Source organism: Garra rufa, chromosome 7, assembly GCF_049309525.1.
Source record: "Garra rufa chromosome 7, GarRuf1.0, whole genome shotgun sequence".
Lineage (NCBI taxonomy): Eukaryota > Metazoa > Chordata > Actinopteri > Cypriniformes > Cyprinidae > Garra > Garra rufa.
The window spans coordinates 26,901,233-26,925,170 of record NC_133367.1 but is presented as its reverse complement, the minus strand read 5'-3'; the positions used below and the strand labels follow the sequence as shown (position 1 = coordinate 26,925,170).

General features: G+C 29.3%; 2 protein-coding genes across 5 annotated transcripts in view; one reads left to right on the top strand and one right to left on the bottom strand.

Moving 5' to 3' along the window:
* The window catches only part of LOC141338366 (rho GTPase-activating protein 45-like), a 31,086-nt gene extending 11,289 nt beyond the window's left edge, over positions 1-19,797 (top strand). Inside the window, exons 3-23 of one of the 4 annotated variants that reach the window (XM_073843893.1) lie at positions 801-944; positions 1,039-1,123; positions 3,100-3,172; positions 3,366-3,426; positions 5,862-5,996; positions 6,096-6,157; positions 6,236-6,346; positions 8,241-8,321; positions 8,461-8,628; positions 8,735-8,872; positions 10,798-10,988; positions 11,095-11,216; positions 13,191-13,289; positions 13,800-13,901; positions 13,985-14,148; positions 14,224-14,412; positions 14,482-14,619; positions 16,162-16,400; positions 16,504-16,741; positions 16,842-16,935; positions 19,252-19,797. In XM_073843893.1, the coding sequence (XP_073699994.1) occupies positions 801-944; positions 1,039-1,123; positions 3,100-3,172; positions 3,366-3,426; positions 5,862-5,996; positions 6,096-6,157; positions 6,236-6,346; positions 8,241-8,321; positions 8,461-8,628; positions 8,735-8,872; positions 10,798-10,988; positions 11,095-11,216; positions 13,191-13,289; positions 13,800-13,901; positions 13,985-14,148; positions 14,224-14,412; positions 14,482-14,619; positions 16,162-16,400; positions 16,504-16,741; positions 16,842-16,935; positions 19,252-19,586 (2,969 nt within the window). In that variant the 3' untranslated portion in view covers positions 19,587-19,797. Of the gene's footprint in view, positions 1-800; positions 945-1,038; positions 1,124-3,099; positions 3,173-3,365; positions 3,427-5,861; positions 5,997-6,095; positions 6,158-6,235; positions 6,347-8,240; positions 8,322-8,460; positions 8,629-8,734; positions 8,873-10,797; positions 10,989-11,094; positions 11,217-13,190; positions 13,290-13,799; positions 13,902-13,984; positions 14,149-14,223; positions 14,413-14,481; positions 14,620-16,161; positions 16,401-16,503; positions 16,742-16,838; positions 16,936-19,248 lie in introns of all 4 variants that reach the window. The other 3 variants (XM_073843892.1, XM_073843891.1, XM_073843890.1) reach the window with 3 other exon arrangements.
* Positions 19,798-20,096: 299 nt separating this feature from the next.
* Positions 20,097-23,923, bottom strand: LOC141338755 (DNA-directed RNA polymerases I, II, and III subunit RPABC1). Its single transcript, XM_073844371.1, has 7 exons — positions 23,771-23,923; positions 23,458-23,632; positions 23,260-23,375; positions 23,091-23,171; positions 21,247-21,305; positions 20,578-20,656; positions 20,097-20,476 (listed from the first exon to the last, which is right to left on the bottom strand). Exons 1-7 carry the CDS (start codon positions 23,825-23,827, stop codon positions 20,411-20,413), a joined length of 633 nt encoding a protein of 210 aa, XP_073700472.1. The 5' UTR covers positions 23,828-23,923; the 3' UTR covers positions 20,097-20,410.
* Between the last annotated feature and the right edge of the window lie 15 nt (positions 23,924-23,938).

The window sequence follows — 23,938 nt, the reverse complement described above, 5'->3', positions numbered from 1 at the left end:
TTGGTCAGTCTGATCTAGAGGCCTTAGAGATGTTAAATTGCAAAGATCTTGAGTTTTCATTAAAGGGCGTGTCTGTGGCGGCGTCACAAAGTTTGTTTCGCCATGGACATAGAAGTTGTTATAACTCAGCCATAAAATGTCCGATCTGCCTCAAACTTCACAGGTTTGGTAAGAGTCCTGGCCTGAAGACCCCTAAAGGCCAATATTCAGATATTATCATAGCGCCACCTGTTGGCAGCAGGATATATCATATCTTTCACTAACTCAAACATACCAAGGTCAATCTGCACCAAACTTCATATATTTGATAATAGTGCTGGCCTGAACACATCTACATGCCAATAATCAGTTATAGGCATAGCACCACCAGCTGGCAGCGGCAAGTTTGGCACATTTAAATGACTTATGACATATTTCTCCTACATTTACTGTATTAAAAGCATACTGCCCATTGTTTGCCGTTTTCCTAAAGCCACTGGTCGGCGGTGAGCCCGGGTGCGAGGGCCCGTTCATCGCTGCTTGCAGCTTTGATTTATTTATTTTTATTTTTTATTTTTTTTGGGGGGTGAAATATGACCCAGTTGTTTTTATTTTGTTTGTTCCTTCTCTTAATTATTTGTTAGTTTAGTTATTTTATTTGCTAGTTTGTGTATGTGTTCTTGATTGATTGTGGCATTTATTTTCTTTTGGGATGAAATATTTATTTACCGAGATATTTACAGTGAAATGAAAACTGCTTGTGTGGCTGTTATCTAGATGTTCAAGAGTCTGATGATAATGTTTTGGGGGTTTTTTTGCAGACAAACAGGAGAATCGTCGTCCATTGGCCCATGAGTGTTTGGGAGAAGTGCTGCGCATCCTGCGTCAGGTCATCGGCATGTACCCGCTCCTTAACACAGTGGAGACCCTAACCGCTGCCGGCAAACTCATCTCACAGGTCAAAGGTCAGAGCAGCCATGTACAGTCATTTTACAGCAGTAATACAGTTCTGTTGTCATTTTTAACAATTTACCAATCTTTTTTTTATCTTTGACTCAGGATACCACTATGAAGTGTGCAATGAAGCAGACAAGAAAGATTTTGAGAAGGCCATAGAGACCATCGCTGTCGCCTTTAGCAGCAAGTGAGTATGAAGTATTCATCAGCTGCTCATAAAAATAGTCATTTCGGCTTTATTTCTCATAATTGCGACTTTGTTTTTTGCAATTGCAAAGTTTCTCACAATTGGCTTTATTTTTTACTCCCCGTATACAACCTGAGAGTAATGCTGTATTTTTGGAATACTATATCCCACAATGCAATATGCTCGACTTGACTTTATATTTCAGATGTGATAAGTGAACATAAATAGATAGTAATGAAATGGAAAGTAATTTCACCAAATTTCTTTTTTAGCATTTATTCTTTGAATTATTTATTTGATTGAACTACCAATGGTTGTTTAAAAATGTTATGTTATTAAAATGTTATTTATATTCCTCTTCGATTAATTTAGGGAAATGGCACATTCTTTTGCAATTTATTTATACACCTGTTAAATAAGTAAGTAAATAAATAAATAAATACATCGGGTCATTCAAGGGGATATTGTTGCCTAGAATTTTAGTTAATGTAGGGAAATGACAAATTTATTTATAAATAAGTAAGTAAAAAAAAAAGAAAGTTAACTATATTCCCTTGAATGACCAGAACCATTTATTTATTTAGGGAAATGGCACATTTTTATGCAATTTGCAATGTATTTATTTATATTATATACATTTCCCCTTTAATGAACAGAACTATTTATTTATTTTCCCAAATTGTTCAGGAAAATAGTATTCAAGAAAATAGCTTATTCTCTTAGATTGTATTTATGTTCATTGAAGTAAATAAATATTAAATTAGTTTTCAAGGAAACAATTTCCGCTTGATAACTTTATTTATTCATTCATTTTTGATTCATTCAAAGAAATGGCACATTCTCTTGGAATGTATTTATTTGTGTAGATTTAAAGCACATATTTTTTGAAATACACTTATATACATTTAAATACATAAATATGAAAAAAAAAAAAAAAATCCAAGGGAACAATTTCCCCTAGAATTTACACAACCATTTATTTATTTATTTATTTCCCCAAATTGTTCAGAGAATAAATAAAAATAACATTAAAAATGAAGATTTTTAAGGAAACAATTTTCCTTTGAACAAACTATTTGTTTGTTTTCCCAAGTCGTTCAGACAAATAGCTCATTTCAGAATGTATTTATTTAAACACATTTTAATAAATAAATAAAAGTAACATGAATAATTTTCATGAGAACAATTACCCCTTGAATAAACAGAACTGTGTATGAATGTATTTAGTTATGATTTAATTAGAGAAATGGCACATTCTCTTAATGTATTTATTTTATATTAATTTAAATAAATATTTAAAAATATGTGATTTTCCATCAAACTATTTTCTCTTGAATGAACGGAACTATTGATTTATTGATTGCGCTTGTTATATTATTCAATTAATTCAAGAGGGAAATGGCACTTAGTTCCTTTTGGAACGTGTTTGTTTTTGTCTTTTCTATTTAATGATTGATTTGTTTAAGTTTAAATTTAATTTTGATTAGTCTAAATTAAGCCTGAGTGTACTTAGTGTGCATTATGAAATCATCTCTCTCAAAATGCACTCTGTTAGATCACTGACATTAATTGTAGCTCTACAGAAATGACAGGAAGTTGATTTGTGGCTTGTGCTCTCTTACGCTAACAGCCCCAAACCCTCAAGGATCTGTTTTTGAGTTTGAGCCGATCATTATCGTCTCTCGTGTACTACTGCTGTTTTCACTTCAGCTTTTCAGAATCGTCATATTCATCTTTGAATGGCAGTGTTCAGTTGCTCATGCGTTCATGAGTATTGTGCAGGTCTTGCGTTAATTTCCTGTGAGCAAAACATTAAATCATGCACCAGTGCAATGTGACTCTGTTTCTGTGGCAAGAACAGAGCAAAGAGGAAGTAGTGAACCAAACAGTTGCACTGGTGTCTGATCATCTGCTGCAGTTATAGTTTTTCAGATGTTTTTAAGTGTATAAACGGCATTGTTTATGTGTTTTGTCAGTGTGTCTGAGCTGCTGATGGGAGAGGTGGACAGCAGCACGCTGTTGTCAGTGTTGCCGTCTGAGAAGAGCAGGGTAAGTTTGTCGGTCTGTGTACAGAGCGGATGTTGGCAGCAGGGTTTTGACTTCCTGAAAGTGGCGTTCTGTGATTATTGTCAGTGCTCTGTGACGCAGTCATCCTCCACTGAAATGAGACTCAACCACAAGATGTGTATGTTGTATAAGTGTGATGTAAATATTTGTGTGTTTGTTCTCTTTGAATGTTCAGTCTATGGAGAACCTCTCTGGTCATGAGTCTTCACACACACGGAGTGATTCATCTGAGCTGGGTACTTTGTTTTGACAAATTCAGAAATAATGAAAAACAAGTCGGAATGCACAATATAGATACAGAGTTTTTTTTTTTTTTTTTTTTTAGCTGATTAGAATTAGTTAGAATTAATTATTTAAAATTAATATTAATAAGAGACATTTTAAAAACATATTTTAAGATAAATAATAATAACAACAACAACAACATTAAGATTAATACCAAATCTCCTGCAAAACATGTATTTGAAAATGATCAATAATTATATCAGTATAAATGATGTATTTATTTCTTTATTTTATAAACAATATTTTAAGAGAACTTGTTTAAATAAATAGATAAATACACAAACTTGGTGTCCTACAAAACATATTTAAACATTTATTTTTATTTTTATAATAATAATAATAATAATAATAATAATAATAATAATGAATTCCGTAGTAGTAATAATAATAATAATAATAATAATACAAATTTTAAATATGTTCTGTGGGAGATTTTGTAACTATCTCACATAAATAGATCTTTAAAAAACATCTATTTAAAATTATGAATAATAATGTTAAAATAAAATGATTTATTATTAACAATTTTATTTTTTATTATTAAGAGGACTTGTTTAAATACATATATACACAAACTTGGTGTCCTGCAGAACATATTTAAACATATTTATAAGCATTTCTTTAATAATAATAATAATAATAATAATTGTAAATGTATGTTTTGCGGGAGATTTTCTCACAAACAAACGAGATCTTTAAAAAAAATCTCCTGCAGAACATATTCAAAATGATGAATAATAATGTTAAAATTTATTTTATTTATTAGATATTTTTATTAACAATAATATTTATTTTTATTACTAAGAACTTATTTTAATACATAAATACACAAACGTGGTGTCCTGCAGAACATATTTACACATCTATAATTATTATTTAATAATAATAATAATAATAATTTTAAATATATATTCTGCTGGATATTTTGTAACTATCTCACATACATAAACATAAGATCTTTTAAAAAAAATCTCCTGCAGAACATATTCAAAATTATGAATGATAATGTTAAGATAAAAATAATAAATAAATAAAATACATAAAATAATTTTATTAACAATAATATTTTTTAATTACTAAGAGAACTTATTTAAATAAATACACAAACTTTGTCCTGCAGAAAAAAATTACATATTTATAATTATTTTTATAATTATAATAATAATAATAATAATAATAATAATAATAATTTTAAATGTATGTTCTGCTGGATATTTTGTAACTATCTCACTTTAAAAAAATAAGTAAACAAACATGAGATATTAAAAAAATCTCCTGCAGAACATATTCAAAATTATGAATGATAATGATAAAATAAAATTATTTTATTTATAAGAGAACTTGTTTAAATAATACATAAATACACAAACTTGGTGTCCTGCAGAACATATTTAAACACATTTATAAGTATTTCTTTAATAGTAGTAATAATAATAATAATAATAATTTTTAAATGTAAGTTTTGCGGGAGATTTTGTAACTATCTCACATAAACAAACAAACAAACAAGATCTTTAAAAAATCTTTTGCAGAACATATTTAAAATTATGAATGTTAATAAAATTATTTTATTTATTAATTTTATTAACAATAATATTTCTTTTTATTACTAAGATAACTTATTTAAATAAATACATAAACACACAAAACTTTGTGTCCTGCAGAACATATTTACACAATTATTATTTGTATAATAATAATAATAATAATAATAATAATAATAATAATAATAATAATAATTTTAAATATATTCTGCTGGATATTTTGTAACTATCTCACATACATAAGTAAACATGAGATATTTAAAAAAAATCTCCTGCAGAACATATTCAAAATTATGAATGATAATGATAAAATAAAATTTTATTTATTTATAAGAGAATTTGTTTAAATAAATGCATAAATACACAAACTTAATGTTCTGCAGAACATATTTAAACACAAGTGCGTCTTTTTTAATAATGATCATCATTATCATTGTAAATATGTTCTGTTGGAGCTTTTGTGAATATCGCAAATAAATAAGAAATATTTAAAAAAAATCTATTGCAGAACGTATAGTTAATTTTATTATTAACAATTTGAAAAATATGTTCTGCAGGAGATTTTGTTTAGATTATCCAGAAATAAGTAAAGATAGATCTTTAATTATAATTAATTTATCATTAGTAGTGTAGTAATAATATTAATCATCATCATCTAAAATGATTTTCATAATTTTAAATATTAAATAAATAATAACTAAATAACAAATATAAATAAATTTACATTTATTATATTAAAAATGTAAAAAAAAAAAAAATGTGTTTTATGGTTAGTATTACAAATGCACCTTTTTCTTCCATGAAACTTGTTCTCGCATAACTGTTTGTATGTGTGCTGGCAGCGATGAGCGCCGAGGAGGTGGACATTATACTGCAGCGCAGCGAAGGAGGAGTGGACTCGGCTCTGACGTACGCTAAAACCATCTCCAAATACATGAAGGATCTCATCAGCTACGTTGAGAGGAAGCTTGCACTAGGTAGGGTCAAGTGTGGCTTCAATGATCTGATGGCCTTATTTATTTTTGCTTTTTTTACTTAATAATTTACATCTTAAACCGTAATGAATGTTTGTATAGAGCTGGAGTTCTCCAAGGGGTTACAAAGGATCTATCAGGCTTGTAAACAGACCATCACACAGGTGAGAACTGACCTTGCTCAAATTCTCTGAAGTCTTGGTTTGTTTCTTTCCTCATGCGTCTCTGTTTGTGTCCATCAGCCACACATGCCCTTCTTCTCCATCTACTCTCTGGCGCTGGAGCAGGACCTGGAGCAGGGCGCTGGGATGCATCAGGCCGCCTCCACCCTGCAGAACCAGACCTTCATCATGGTACAACAACACCTTTCACCTTCATCATCATCATAATAATACTATAAAGTTACAGCAAGTTGCTGTGGTTAACATAAATTATTATTATTATTATTATTATTATTATTAACAACAACAACAATATTCTTGATACGATAAAGTAACCATAAGTTATGGTTAACATAATAATAAATTATTTAATTTATTATGTTTTGGTAAATATGTTCTGCAAGAAACTTTTTACATTCTTTTATTATTATTATTATTATTATTATTATTTGTAGTAGTAGTATTACCAACAATAATAATAATAATAATAATAATAATAATAATAATACTATAAATATACAGTAAGTTATGGTTAACAAATTTTGTTGTTGTTATTATTATTATTATTATTAACAGTATTAATACTATAAAGTTACAGTAAGTTGTTGGGTAATATAAATTTTATTATTAATACTATAAAGTTACATTCATTTGTTATTATGGTTAACATAATTTGTATTATTATTATTATTATTATTAACAATAATAAAAATATTGATGATAATACTATAAAGTAACTGTAAGTTATGGTTAACAAATTATTATATTTTTAAGTTCTGCAAGGAACTTTTTACAATTAATTATTAGTATTGTTGTTATTATTATTATTATTATTAACAATATTAATACTATAAAGTTACATTAAGTTGTTGGGTAATATAAATTTTATTATTAATACTATAAAGTTACATTCATTTGTTATTATGGTTAACATAATTTGTATTTATTATTATTATTATTATTATTATTATTAACAATAATAAAAATATTGATGATAATACTATAAGTAACCGTAAGTTATGGTTAACAAATTAATTATTATATTTTTAGATAAGTTCTGCAAGGAGCTTTTTACAATTATTTTATTATTAGTATTATTATTGTTGTTATTATTATTATTATTATTATTATTATTATTATTATTAATACTATAAAGTTACAGTAAGTTGTTGGCTAATATACATTTTATTATTAATACTATAAAGTTACATTCATTTGTTATTATGGTTAACATAATTTGTATTATTATTATTATTATTAACAATAATAAAAATATTGATGATAATACTATAAAGTAACCGTAAGTTATGGTTAACAAATTAATTATTATATTTTTAGATAAGTTCTGCAAGGAACTTTTACAAATATTTTATTATTAGTATTATTGTTGTTGTTGTTGTTATTAACCGCAACAATAATATTAAGATGATGTTATGGATAATAATAATAATAATAATAATAATAATAATCATAATAATAATAATAATAATAATAATAACAATAATAATAATCATCATCATCATCAATAATAATTATTATTAATTATTATTATTAGAAATGTATTATTTTTTAAATATGTTCTGCAAGAAACTTTGTACACTTTTATTATTATTAACAATAACAACAACAACAACAACATTATCTACATCTTTATTTTTTGGTTAAAAATGTTATGCAAGACACTGTTTAAAGTTCTTGTAGTAGTAGTAAAAACAATATTAATAATACTATAATAATCACAATAATAAGTTATTGATGTAAATGAAATCATTAATTTTGTTTAATGTTTTGCAAGAAGCTTTTTAAAGCTTATTTATCAGTAGTAGTAGTAGAAGTTGCTGTTAAATATAATAATAATAATAATAATAATAATATTATTATTATTATTATTATTATTATTATTGAAAATATAATGATGATGGTCGTTGTTGTTGTTAAATCTTCTGCATGAGACTTTATTATTATTATTATTATTTATTTATTCTCTTCTTTCCTTTCTCCTTAATGTATTGATATTATTTATATTAATATGTAATAATATTAATTAAATTGATTAGAACCTCATCTGCTTTGCATTCATCCATAGCCTTTGCTGCTCCGCAAACAAGAGCACGAGAAGAAACGCAAGGAGATCAAAGAGCATTGGCTGAAGGCCAAGAGGAAACTGGTAACTTTTACATTCATCCATCCATCATGACCTACCAACACACTTTAAAACTCCAGCCAGGATGGGTTTACACACACTGAACCGTACAAGACGTTAGCAGTGCAGGTCTATAAGTGCTGTCATGTGTGTCTGAACACAGATAGAGTGTGATGCCAACCTGCGCAGGGCCAAACAGGTGTACATGACCCGCTGTGAGGAGTACGACAAGGCCAGGACTGCAGCTAACAGGGCCGAGGAGGAGGGCGGCAGTTCTGCTACCAAAACCGTAGACAAGAAGAAACGACTGGAAGAAGAGGCCCGCAACAAGGTCAGACTCAGCACTCCCACAATGCAGCCCATTTAAGTGACTGAAGCTGTTCCTGCTAAACTCTTCCTACAGTGTTTTAGAGCTTGTGTTTTTGTGTTTTTTTCAGGCTGAGGAGGCCGAGGCCACTTACAGGACGTGTATCGCAGACGCCATCACTCAACACCAGGAGCTGGAGCACATGAAGGTCACCGTCCTGCGGCAGATACAAGAGGTCATCAAACAGAGCGACCAGACCATACGCTCGGTAAACGCTCACACTCGCTAGATGAATATTCAGTGATTTTATTCATTTCTAATTAGTCTTTTGACTTTAGATCTGTTAAGAAACATTTCACAAATGAAACTGAAAAGCAACATCACAATAGGCTTTGAGGTTTTATTTTTTTTTTTTTAATTAAAGCTGGTCTTTCACACAAGACTCCCTTAGATTGTAACACAATAATCAATTAAAATGCATATAAAATACAGCAGATATATTGGGAAAACAAATATTTGACAATATAGCAAATAAATATTATATTATGCAAATATTATATTATGGAATATGTAAAAAATACAGTAAATATTTTATGGAAATAAATATAGCAAATTAATTATTATACATAACAAAAATATTAGGGAAATAAATATTTCAAAATAAACCAAATATATTATGAAAATGTGTAAAAGTACAGCACATATATTAGGGAAATGAATATTTCAAAATATAGCAAATATTTCAAAATAAACCAGTTATAGAAACCTGTAGAAACACAGCAAATATATTGGGAAAATAAATATTTTAAAATATATGCACTATATTTTTTTAAATATTTATTTTTTTATATTAGGAAATCTAAAATACAGTAAATATATTTGGAAAATATATAAATTCAAAATATAGCAAATATGTTAGGGAAATAAATATTTCAAAATAAACAATGTATAATGGAAATATTTAAAAAGAAACATACAGCAAACATTGAATGGGAAATAAATATTTCCATAATATAATTGGTTTATTTTGAAATGTGTAAATATGCAGCAAATATATTAGGGAAAATATATCAAAATATAGCAAATAAATTAGGGAAATATGTAAAATACAGTAAATTAGGAAAGTAAATAAGTTCAAATTATAGAAAATATGTTATTGAAATATTTCAAAATAAACAATTTATTATGGAAATTTGTTTAAAAAAACTGCAAATATATCAAGGAAATAAATATTTCAAAATATGTTAAAGGAGATATTTCAAAATACAGCAAATATTTTGGGGAAATATTTCACAATGTAGTAAATATTAGGGAAATATGTACAAATGCAGCTAAATTACTAGGGAAATATTTAAATATAGCAGATATATTAAAGAAAATATTTCAAAATTTGTTAAATATAATATTAAAATGGTTTTTTTTTATCTAAAATATAATATTAAGGGAATCAAATTTAAATAACATTTTGGGGGTATTTTAAAATACAGCGAATATATTGTGGAAAAACTGTACAATATATTATGTATTTTGAAACTTGTTTAATATAAGCAAGAATGTTTATATTTTTAAACATTATAATAAGGAAATATTGCAAAATACAGTAATTTTGATATTTAACAATATTTAATCAAATATTTTTCAAAAGGCAGTTTCTGTACTTAAGTATTTTGACTTTAAATATAGTTTCTCCATGTTAAACAATTTTAATGTATTTGCATTATTAAAGACTTTTTATACAGCAGATATAAAGAACATATAGATATTATGAACATTCAAAGCGCTATATTGAAGAAATATTAGAAAATGCAATTTGTGTGCTTCCGTATTTTGAAGTATTGCAAATACAGCAAACTGTATATTTGAAGAGAATATTTGTAAATATTGTCTCTTCAATATAGCAAATATATCAAGGACATATTTTGAGGAAAAAATAAGAAATTTTTATGGTTCAAGTTTCTCAAGGCGTACAGTTCATCGTAAACTCTGATCAAGACATTTGTAGACCTAAATATGTAAGGAATGAGACTTTTTCAAAGTTGTGTATTTCAGTAGTATTATTTGTATACTTGATCAATGGTCCAGTCATGCATTACTTGAATTAATAGGCTCAAGTAAATGCTGAAAAAAAGCCCCAAGAAAACTACAAATCCAAATCCAGCTTGAGCAGTTTTAACTGTGTTGAACTCTCTCCAGGCCACCATCTCCTACTACCAGATCATGCACATGCAGACGGTAGCGCTGCCGGTTCACTATCAGACGCTGTGTGAGAGCAGTAAACTGTACGACCCGGGACAGCAGTACGCCACGCACGTCAAAGACCTGCAGATGATTGAAGAGCCCGAGACGCATTACGAGTTTGAGGCCTACTCTGCCTCCTCCAGCCAGTAAGAAACACTCCCTTCACTTTCAAACACTCATGTTCTGATACAAAGTGCAGTGTATCATAAAAATAGTTGTGAATATTACAGTAAGGTGTTGTGTTGAATTCAGGCCGTCAGCCAGAACTCGTGCCGACAGTGCTAACGCTGAAGCTCACGGCAGTCCTGAAGCGCCGCCCACCACGGGAGAAACGGGAGATACGAGCACCTCTCAGAAAGATGAACAGAAGAGAGGCATGTGCAAATGATTTGTTTGGTATTCTTGGTATAGAATAGTACAGACATTTAATTTAAAGGGATAGTTCACACAAAAATGAAAATTGTCATTAATTGTCGTTCCAAACCCATGAGACCTTTATTTTCTGAACACAAATTAAGATATTTTTGATGAAATCCGAGAGCTTTCTGACCCTGCATAGACAGCAACACAACTGACACGTTCAAGGGCCAGAAAGGTAGTAAGGACATTGTTAAAATAGTCCATGTGACATCAGTGGATCTATCGTAATGTTATGTGCAAGAATATTTTTTGTGTGCAAAGAAAACAAAAATAATGACTTTATTCAACAATTTCTTCTTTTCCGTGTCAGTCTTAGACAGAAATATCTTAATTTGTGTTACTGGTTAATTAATGACAGAATTTTTATTTTTGGGTAAACTGTCCCTTTAAGAAGTTACATTTGAGTAAAGCTAAAAACATGCACATCTAACAACAAAAAAAGGACATTGTTAATTAAAAGAAAAGCGTTTCCCAAATGTAACTCGTTTACTAAAACATTTGCATTAACAAATATACATTTTAAATTATTATAAAAATATACATTTTAAATTATTTTTCAAATTAAAATGAAATTACATCATGAATGAAAATATCACTGAATTATCATTTTTTTTCAGTGCACCAAAAATGTAACTAATTTTCTTTAAAAATATAGTTAAATTTGAATATTATAAAATGCTACAGTTTGCATTTGAGTTCTCCACACTAAAGTTAATAATACTATAATGCGCACTTTATATATTGCATTTCATTTTGTTAATTATATTATTAATAAAAATATAATATTAGCATTTTTCCCAAATAACATATAATAATAAATTTATTTTACTTTTGTAAAAAATTTAAAAAAAAAATAATTATATTGTAAATACATATAAGGAATCAATTTATATTAATTTCGGGGGTCCAAATAACACATGTATTAATATCTTATTGGACTTTGTTCTGTTATATGAAACTTAAATTAATTGATTAATAAATTTCAAACTCATGTCAAGTTTTAATAATTAACCAACTTCAGTTTAAAAAAATAATTCATTTAAATTTAATATAAATTAATTTTAATATACGATCTGTTATATAAATATTATATAATCTTTAATCATATTAAAGGTAAGTGTGTGTCTGTCTATCTTATCTATCTGTCATAAATATTATATAATATACTGATTAGATATGACAAATCTAAATTTGTTTCTGCAAATTTTAATTTTATATTGACACTTTGATTTTTATTTAAATATATGACTTGTATTTTAATTTTTAATTATGATTAAATATTAGATAATATAAAATATAATGATAATGTAGCATAAATATAAATGTTGCTGCAAATCTAAATAAAATTTGATATAATTCCTTCATATGATTTTTAAAATATTATTTTCATATATAATTATTATTAAATATTAGATAATATACTGATTAGATGAAATATTTTAATATTAAATTGAATATTAATTCATACAATTGTATGATTATTTTAATACATAATTATGATAAAATATTAGGTAATATAATGATTAGATAAAATAACATTATTAATTAGTTTCTACAAATTTAAATACAATTTAATATTATATAATCATTTTTAATTTATAATTTGTAATATAATAATTAGAAAATATAATAAATGAATAGATTAAATTAATATGATGTATAAATTATAAATACTCAAAACATTTAAAATTAACTAATAATTTGCTTATCAAATGTATACAAAGGTATATATATGTATAGATGTGTATATATATATGTATGTGTGTGTGTATGTGTGTGTGTGTGTGTGTGTGTGTGTGTGTGTATATATATGTTTGGTGATTTCAAAAGGTGCTTGTTTGGTTTAATGTTTTGAGTATGAATTTAATGAATATCTAAAGTAGTTACGCAAATGGTTCTAAATGTATAATATGTATTTGTATTGTCAGCTCGAGGTCACATGACCCACAAATCCTGGGGCTCCACAGTGAGCGACACAGACAGTGTGGGAGGAGGAAGTGGCCTGGGATCCCCGACTACCAGCACGGGTACAACTTCCTGCCATGACAAATTTATATTACACTTGTTGTGAATATTTAATATTAATTTTGCAGTCAATTTGTTTAAAATGTTGTTATTACTGATAAATATTTTGTTAATTTTGCACTCACTGTTTTTATTATTATTATTAAATATTATTATTATTATTCATATTTGATAAATATAATATAAATATTAATGTATTATAATTTTTATATTTATTTTGCATTGTCTTTGTTTTATTTTTCATGAATATTTAATATTAATTTTGCATTCAATTTATTTAAAATGTTATTTTTTATTATATTTAAAATTAACTTTGCGTTCACTTTCATTTATTATTACTATTCTTCTTATTATTTAATAATTATTTCTGCACTCGCTGTCTTTTTTCATTTATATTGTTATTATTTAAAATGAACTTTGCATTCACTTTATTATTATTGATGTTATAAATATTTAATTTTGCATTCACTGTCATTATTATTATTTTATTTATTTTTTATTTTATTTTATAGGTGACATAAGTAAAATGGCTCGAACGTCGTCTACAGGAACTATGTCATCAAACGAAGACGTGGATGAGAAAGAATCAAATGTGACTTCCTTTGAAACACAAAGTGAGTTAAAACGTTGCACAAGTGTTTTCCTTTCTAATCTGTGCGTGTCATGTAGTTTCTCACCGTCCGTTCAACATTTGCAGACATAAACGGCATTGAGCCTGAGATCGTGGTTCCCACCGGGCCGTTCCGGAACGTGGGTCTGTCAAAAGCCGCTCAGACGCACAAACTGCGTAAACTGCGCTCCCCGTCCAAATGCAGAGAATGCGACAGCTACGTTTATTTCCAAGGAGCCGAGTGTGAGGAGGTGAGATCACGTCGACTATCTTTGCCTCGTTATTGTAATAAACTACCTTATTAAAGTATGATTTGCTCTTTACAGTGTTTCCTGGCCTGTCACAAGCGCTGCTTGGAGACTTTGGCCATTCAATGCGGCCACAAGAAACTCCAGGGTCGCCTTCAGCTGTTCGGGCTGGATTTCTCTCAGGTATCCGGCAACAGTCCCGACGGGATCCCCTTCATCATCAAGAAGTGCATCGGTGAGATCGAGAGGAGAGCTTTGAGAATGAAGGTATGCAAGCAGATCCAGTAGATCTCAGCCAATAGAAATGCTCGTGCTGATCCTTTTTTTCTGTGTCAGGGCATTTATCGAGTGAATGGGGTGAAGACGAGGGTGGAGAAGTTGTGCCAGGCGTTTGAGAACGGCAAAGAGCTGGTGGAGCTGTCACAGTCCTCGCCACACGACATCAGTAACGTACTGAAGCTTTACCTGCGACAGGTGAGCCACCAGCGCATCAGGATATTTATGCAAAATCATTTATAATAGTTTTGGTTTTGTAAATTATATTCTATTGTATGAAAATTTAAAAATAATATTATTGATAATTTAACAGTTTGTATTTTTATCTATTTTTTTAATACATAAATCTAACTAATTTATTAATTTATATATTATTCTATTAAATTGTTTTATAAAAAAAAAATATATTAAAACATATATCATAACAGAATCTGCATTTGCAGGGTTCACTCAAATAACCCAAATATATTTATTAATATTTTGATTTAACTTTGATATATTGTTGTTTTCTACATTTAGCAATATCATTTAACATAGTATTGCATAAAATACAATTATATGAAAAATATTATTTTAATGAAAATGGAACTAATTTGCATTTTGGGTTTTCCTAAATTTAAATAATATTCGTTTAATAATAAACTCAATTTTTAATATAACAGAATGTGGTATATAAAACATTTATGAAAATATAATTTTCCATAATTTGGCCGAGAGGCTGGAGCCCAAACACAACTGTTTATTAATAATAAAATATTTATATATTGCATTATATACAATGTATAATTTATAAAAATATATGAAGTATTTATTAATTAATTTTATAAAAAATAAGCATTTTTGGGTTCCCAAATTTATTTTGTATATTGTTATATTGTAGTATTTTTAATTTTCAGTTTGTGTATATGTGTGTGTGTGTGTGTGTGTGTGTGTATATATATATATATATATATATACATATACTGCCCTCCAAAGGCAAAGTGCAGTAACTACACCAACACTGAAACTGAGAAAAATGCCTTTAAAGTTTTTACGCCAACTAGTCAAACATGTTGACACTCTTGTTTCTCTGAAACGCTCTCGTTTCTCTGGGACAAAATTGAACCAGGAGACTTTGTGACAACTGTTTTGTCTTGTGGCAAAGTCATTTTAAGCTCATTTTAACTCAATTTTGACCAAATGCGTATTTACTGCGCTTTGCCTTTGGAGGGCAATATTTATATATGAAATAATTTCAAATTAAAATTCACTTTAGGCATTTATTATTATTATTATTATTATTATTATTATTATTATTATTATTATTATTTGCATGTTTGTTTTCACACATTTAAAAAAATGTATTAATAGTATTATGTATTTGGGTTCCTCCAAATGTAACTTATTCATTAATAATATTTTTGTTTTGTATATTACACTGTATTTAATTATTTTAATTATTAGTTTTATTAATAATACATATTTGAATTTTTGCACTTACCGAAAATATAAATATATTCTAAAGAAATTATACAAATAAATCTACCAAAAATTATAAATATTTATATAAATATAATATTTAAAAATTGAATTCTAAATAATTTTTAACTTAAATATTTTTATTTTTTTAACTTTTTTTGGTGAACAAATCCTGTTTCTTGTGAATAAGTCACCTTCATTGTTAGCAGTGGCTTTCATATCCTCGTTATACATTTCACTAAAGTCAGGTGTTACATCCTTAATTTTGTGTCCTATCCTCAGCTTCCAGAGCCCATAATGCCCTTCCGCCTCTACAACAGTCTGATGGGTCTGGCCAAGGAGAGCTTGGCTGTTGTAGGTCCAGAGGGAGCAGACACAGGCAAAGGCCCCGACCTAGTGGACCTCGGCCCTGAGACGGACCCCGAACTCTTGGCCCTTGTGGAAAGACTTAAGAATCTCCTCAAAGAGCTGCCCAAACCAAACACCGCCACACTCCGCTACATAGCGCGCCACCTGAGAAGGTAACAAGTGTGCATTTGATTTTCCTCTCACATTTTAGGCTTACTTTGCCAAGCTCTGTTTTATTAAATACTGATTATTTGGTGATTGTCCCTCTGTTTTCAGGATTGCAGAACTGGAGGATGACAATAAGATGAGTCCGAGTAATCTGGGCATCGTGTTTGGCCCTTCACTGATGCGGCCCCGGCCCTCAGGGGCCACGGTGTCTCTGTCGTCTCTGGTGGATTATCCCTATCAGGCCCGCATAGTGGAAACCCTCATTGTGTTTTATTCCGCCATTTTCCATTCTGACTCCAGTCGGCCTGTATGCACCAGCAGCACCCGCACACAGTCCTTACAGCAGGTTTGTGACTGTCAAAATCTCATGTGATCTGTTTTAATAGGAGGCTGACTGGTTTAAAGGTTCAAGCAGAACAAATATGACGTTTTTGTCTGTGCAGCAGAGCAGCATTGATGAAGAGGAACACTGTTTGAATGATGAACAAGGAGTCACGGATGAACCTGGCACGGCAGAGTCTGACAAGTTAGAGGGCCATGGTAATATATTTCATACTTTTATTACTAATATTATTGGTTTACATTGTTCAAATGTATTGTGTGTATGTGTGTATTTTGATTTATCTTCTGATATTTTAATTGTTTTAAATGTTATTTCATGTTTTATTTGACTTAATTAATTTTCATTTATTCTTAACTGTATATATCCCCATTATTTTCATTTTAAAATCTTTATACTCATTAAAGTTTAAGCATTTAAGCCTTTAATATTTTTATATTATACTAACTTTGTATTTTTTTTAGTACTCATTTAAGTTTCTCATTTTATTTATTAGTCTTTAATATTAAAAGGCTGTTAAAATATATTAAATTCCATTAATTCATAGTTGTATGAAAACATTTATATTTAAATAAATAAAAACATTAAACGTTTTTATATTAATTTTACTTAACTATTAATTTTATATAAATACATTTACATTATTTAAATAGATCACCATTATAGTTTTTTTACATTAATTTTATTTCATAAATTTTAATGTATTAATATAAAATTAATAGATAATTAAATCACCATTATTTTAGTATTAAATTTAATTTTATATATACATATACACACATACATATATATTATATATACATATACACACATACATATATATAATATATATGTATGTGTATATGTATATGTGTGTATATTAATTTTAGTTGTGAATGTTTATTTACATAAAATTATTTTAATATTTTTAAATATTTTACATGTATTTGTATTTAAATACTCTAGTTTTTCCATTTGATTTGCCTAGTTTTATTTTATATACATATAAATGCATTTATATAAATATAAAGTTAATATTCATTTAAATATGTATCACTGTTATTTTAGTATTTTTAAATGTGAAATTTATTTAGTAGTTTATACTGTATTTCTATTGTATTTATTTAGTCTTTAATTTAGTCTGTTTATAGTAATTTTAATATACATTATAAATGTTTTCATATAAATATAAAATTAAATGATTTAAATAGATCACCATTATTTTAGTATTAAATATTAAAATATTGTATATTTTTGTATTTTTTTTATACTCATTTAGGTTCTTTTTTTATATACCTTTTATATTAATGTACATATTTTATATTTCTGAATATATTTAATTATATAAAATTAAGTCTATCACCATTATTTTAACACACCAGTATTTTAAATTTAATTTAATGTACATATTAATTTTTATAGTTGTGAATGTTTATTTACATATTTTAATATTTTTTTAAATATTTTATTTTAATTTCTATTTAAATACTCTAATATTAAAAGCCAAATAAAAAAACTAGTTTTATTTAATATACATATAAATATAAAGTTCATATTTATTTAAATGTCACCATTATTTTAGTATTTTTAAAATATTTTACATTTGTGTATTTTTATACTCATTTAGGTTTGGTTTTTATTATAAATACCTTTTATTAATGTACATATTTTATATTTGTGAATATATTTAATTATATCAAACTAAATGTATCACCATTATTTTAAATTTACTTTGTAATTTTATACTAATTTAATATGAAAGGCAAATAAAATGGAAAACGTAATGTACATCTTTTAGTATTAAAATATTTTAAATTTATTTAGTAGTTTATACTGAATTTCTATTGTATTTTCGTCTTTTTATATTAATTTTTAATTGATATACATATGTATTCATATAAATTAAGTAGTTCATTATTATTTTGGTATCGTGTAAATATATTTATTTACATTAAAATATTAAAATGGTGAAATTTATTTAAATATAAGGGCTAAACAATATTTTACATTAGTGCTATTTAAAGTATTTTAGATTTATTTTGTAGTTTATTATATTTCTACTGTAAATATATTTTTACATTGTTCCTTTTATTTAATGTACATATAAATGTATTCATATAAATATAAAATAAAGTACATCACAATTATTTTAGTATTTTTATACTCATTTAAGTTAGTTTGCCTTTCATAATAATTTAGTGTACATATAAATCTTATTTTTTAAACATGTATATGTCTACATAAATACCATTTTGTTTGCCTTTATTTTATTTAAATGTATTCGTATAAATATAGTAGTCAAAATTTGAAGTGCATCAAAAACGTTAATCAGACAACTTTAATGAAAGGTTTTGATCCACTTCAAATGTTGACTTGTGTATAAAATTGACATTTTAGTAGGTGTTTAGTTTCATTTATTTGACTTTATCATATGTATTTATTTATATATTATAAAATCAAATTCAAAAGAGCATTTTTGTATTCATCCAAATTAAATAACACACGTGATATAAAAATGTTTTATCATGTCTCAGCAGAGAGTTCAACAGGAACCCCTGGTTCTCTGGAACAAAGTCTGGACTCTGATTCAGATGCAGATGAGGAACGGGCCAGAGCTGAACTTGAGCCCCCCAGCCCTACAGACCAGGCACTTGACTCCACCGAAACCCAAATGAGGCCACCGGTCCTCCTTGTGAACCTCCAGTGTCCCTCCAGCGCAAACAACAGCGACCCTCCTGCCCTTCCTGAGAGCGAGCCTCCCGAATTAGACGAAGCAGAGGAACCTCCATCAAGCCCGCTGGCAGCGCTAAATATCAATCAGAGCAACAACAACAACATCAAAACACTCACGACAACCAGGGTTTGTCTGTGACGCTCCAATGTGTTTTTAAAATGCCTTTTAATATTTAAAATACTTCGCCTTAGAGTGCAAACATTTACAAATGGTTTTTAGCTTTATTTTACAAAAACAATGGTACGCTTCCAGTATCTTCAGACCTTCTGCATTCTAAGTAATGATGAATATCTCTGTTAAATTTTGTATGTTGTGCTTGTCTTTTAATAATAAAAAATTAGTGATTTAACAATAATCGGCTTTAGTTTACAACCCATGCAAATTAGATTTAGGTTAGCAATCCATTATCACAGCCAATGAGGAAGAAGTTAACTAGAACATATTGGTTGGCTGCTTAGTGTGTATTTGCATACATCTCTATGCCATCTACTTTTTGTTCCGACATTACAACAATGGCTTTCAGAAAGAAAAAGGTGAGTGCTTGCTCTTTCTATACTTTCAGGTTTTGAGGTTTGTTCACAGCTCGTTTGAGACCAAACGAACATGGTTTTAATACGAAAAGACAAAAGCAGAGACAGAATAACAGAATCATATTTATTAGTTAAAAAAAGGAAACCATTTTAAAAGAGACAAAATTCAGACCATGTTCAATTTCAGCAGATTTCAAAATGTCAGACCTGTCAACAAACGGATGAACCATATCATTAATTCACAAAAGAAACTGTAGCAATGATACTAAAATGACACACTGTTACAGATTTGCATTTTGAATTTGGATTATCAATGTTAACATACAAATCCTGAGGTGTTCATTGAGGAATAAGCAGATAAAAATATTGATTTTAATATTCAATTTCTAAGCGTTATCCAAACATTCAACAGAAATACTGACTCCATAGGCATTACTGGACCAGTCTGTATGTGATGTACCGTCCAGCAGTTTCACTCGGTCTGATGATCTTTACAACCTGAAACACACACCACAAGTTATTTTAGTTACGCTCAAACTATCAACCGAATGTTTTCAGAGATGTCAAAACGGTAAGAAAATACACATTCAAGTTCCTACCTGGCCTCTCTTCAAGCCGAAGTAACGCGCAACGGGATCCCCTGCTTGAATTCTGGGAAGCTGGTTTTCCTTTAGTTTACTGGACAGGAGCTGGTTAAGGCTGAACCAATCAATCTGAAATAGTCACTAGAGATACTTTGACAGTAAACTATCAGACTGGATCTAAAAAAAACCAGGGTTGTTATATTTAACTAAAAAAAACATTGTTACTTCAAATCATTTCCATAATGTTTTTTACCCCATAATATGCAAGTCAATGACTACCGTCAACTGTCTGGTTAACAACTTTCTTCAAAATATCTCCTTTTGTCTTCAACGGAAGAAAGTCAGTCAGGATTAGAACAACTTGAGGATGAGTAAATGATGACAGCTTTCATTTGTGTGAACTACCCCTTTAACTGAACTAAAAACACTAAATTTAAAATGGAATTCAAAAAATGCTGAAAATGAGTAAACTTTGTGAATGTGCAAGATTTCTGGTACATCAGCCGCCTTAGGGAAATAATGAGAAGAATGAAGGACAGTAAATGGTAAAACACACTAGTTCGCAATATCAAGCCGCAAAACGAGCTGTTTTGTACAGCTAAAAATAGCTGGCTGCAGATGAGACCAGAGATTTCCAAATGGCCACATCCACTTTTATGGGAAAAAGCCAAACTTGAAGGATACTATCGTGCCAGCAACTCTGTCACTTCCTCTTTAGTCATCACTATGTGCTCTGGAACAAGCTGAGGGAAATGAAAACATTATTATTGTACAATAACTTGTAACAATTGCATTTTGGTGTAGCCGAATAACAAGTTGCTAAATATCTAAAATGCCTTAACAGCCTGTTCACACTAAGAATGATAACCATCCACCTTATTATTTAATGTGGAAGACTTCCGGTTCATTAGCCACTATACAGGGTTTGCACTTACGTCACTATTTGGTCAGTTACCTAGATGCGCGGCAAAATTGGCGATACTCGGATGTAAACAACAGCATGGATTGCAGTGTTAATGTACTACTGAACACTGCAAAAAATGATTTTCTAGCTTAGATTTTTTTTGTCTTGTTTCCAGCCAAAATATCTAAAAATTCTAGAGATTAAGATTTTCTAGAGTAAAAATTATTTTCTTGTTTTCAGAAAAAACAAGTCAAAATTAAGTGAGTTTTTGCTTAGAACAAGTAAAATAATTTGCCAATGGGGTAAGCAAAAAAAAAAAATTTTCAAACAGAAAACAAGATTTTTTTCTTACCCCATTGACAGATTATTTTGCTTGTTTCAAGCAAAAATGCACTTAATTTTGACTTTTTTTATTGAAAATGACCATTTTTACTCATCTAGAAAGTTCTTCTTGATTTAAGAATTTTTAGATATTTTTGGCTGGAAACAAGACAAAAAATCTAAGCTGGAAGAAAAATGGGTGGAAGCTGCCAAATATTTTGACAAAATTATGTATATTTCACCTACCTGACCTGAAATGATAAGAACAAACGAATGTCAAGATTCCTACCTTGGAAATCCTGGTTCAGTTTGGCCAATCACAAACACCTTTTATTCCTTAGACAGTTGTTTGCACTCTTCTCCTTGATTTGTTAGACTTTTAACAGTCTGTAGTACTCCAAATGTTTTTTTTTCCAGATCTGTACAGTACAGCCCAAACATGACAATAACTAACCATTTTGAGCAGCAATAAGTAGCAAAATATACCCATTTGGTTTGGTTCAGTAAGTGGTATTGTTTACGTTCAGTGCCACCAATATGGTTTACTGATTATGTGTCCTGAAAACACTCTATTGGGAAGTAGTGTGAAGAATAACAATGTGAAACCGGTAAAATGTTTTCACTACAAACTAGCGTGTTCATAATTAAGATAATACTAATAACAGAGCAAAACTAGCTGTTTTGTACAGCTAAAAGACTCGACGCAGATGAGACCGGAAGCCTGGCCTATAAAATTAAAAATGGCGGCGCCCGCTCTTACAGAAAAAAACAAGGTGGATAAAGACAGCTATAACATCGAAACAATGGACGATAATGTTTTATAGGAGTACAATTCAGTTATTTCGTTTCAACCCAGGTGGGCAAGTAAATCAATAGTGTTTTCAACGACGCGTCGTCAACGTAAACAATGCCACTGAACCGAACGAAACTTGCATAATTCGCTGATTACTGCTGCTGAAAATGATCAATTATTGTCTTGGGATGTACTAATAGGTAAAAACATTCAGAGTAAATACTACAGATCTTGAGGGACAAAAGTGGCAAGAATCCTGACAACATTCGTGTTTGTTCTCATCATTTCCGATCAGGTAGGTGAGATATTAGGCAAAGATCTTAATTAACACCGCTTGTACTTTTTTTTGACTACCTATTAACTTCAGTTTGTCAAAATATTGCGTCCTTTCCTGCTTCCTAAGTCCGTCTCGACATGATTTGACAGCTTCCACCCTTTTAACGTTAGTACGTTAATCGTGACATAAGTGCAAACCCTCTATTAAAGACGTTTAAAATGCAGCTTCCTCACCTCGTGTTCAGTAATGTTGATGAGAAGCTCCTGCTGAAGAAACTGCTCGAGTATGTACTTCGGCGCCATGTCTACCAGAGACTGAAAATCGATAGACAAACACATTATTTAAACATCTTACTCATCAATGCTCATCTAAACTGTATGTTAGTGAATATACTTGCATCACCTGTTTGGCGGAGGGCGTCATGCCCATTTGGACTACAATGATGGCCCGGGTGATGTTTTCCTCTTGCATTCGCTGGCAATACATCTTTATAGTTTTGATGCCAACCTTTGGTTCCTCTGAAAGCAAGATCACGGTAGATAGATATGATGCAACCGTTCAAAATAAACCAAGCGTCCCGCAACAGAGTTTCAAACATACCAGGGAAGAACACAAACATCTGGTCGGTCGGATCATCGTTGTGGGCGACCAGGACCGTGAGATCGGTTCGTCGTGGTCGACCTTCGCTGGGTTTGTCTCCGAACTGGCCTCTGAACTCTTCGAGAGTCTGATCCAGTTCATCTTGGGTCACTAAATATCCACGATCGTGACAAAGCTGAAATATACAGTTAGAAATTGTAAGAACGTAACCTATTTCTGTTGGAGATCATGAATCCTGAAACTCCAGCATCACAATAACCCGTCTACGCAGCATGGATAACATTGTAAACAAGTCATACGGCGTCTCATTTACCTGCATTATAGTTTTTCTAATTTTCCATAGTCTGTAAGTTTCTTCCTCGTCATCCATATCGCGCTAAAAAGAGGATTATTACTAAATATCAAGACCAAAACAGACCGCTTATTCGATCCTGTTACTCCACGTTTGGTTCCCGTTGCTGCCGACGCGTGTATATGACGT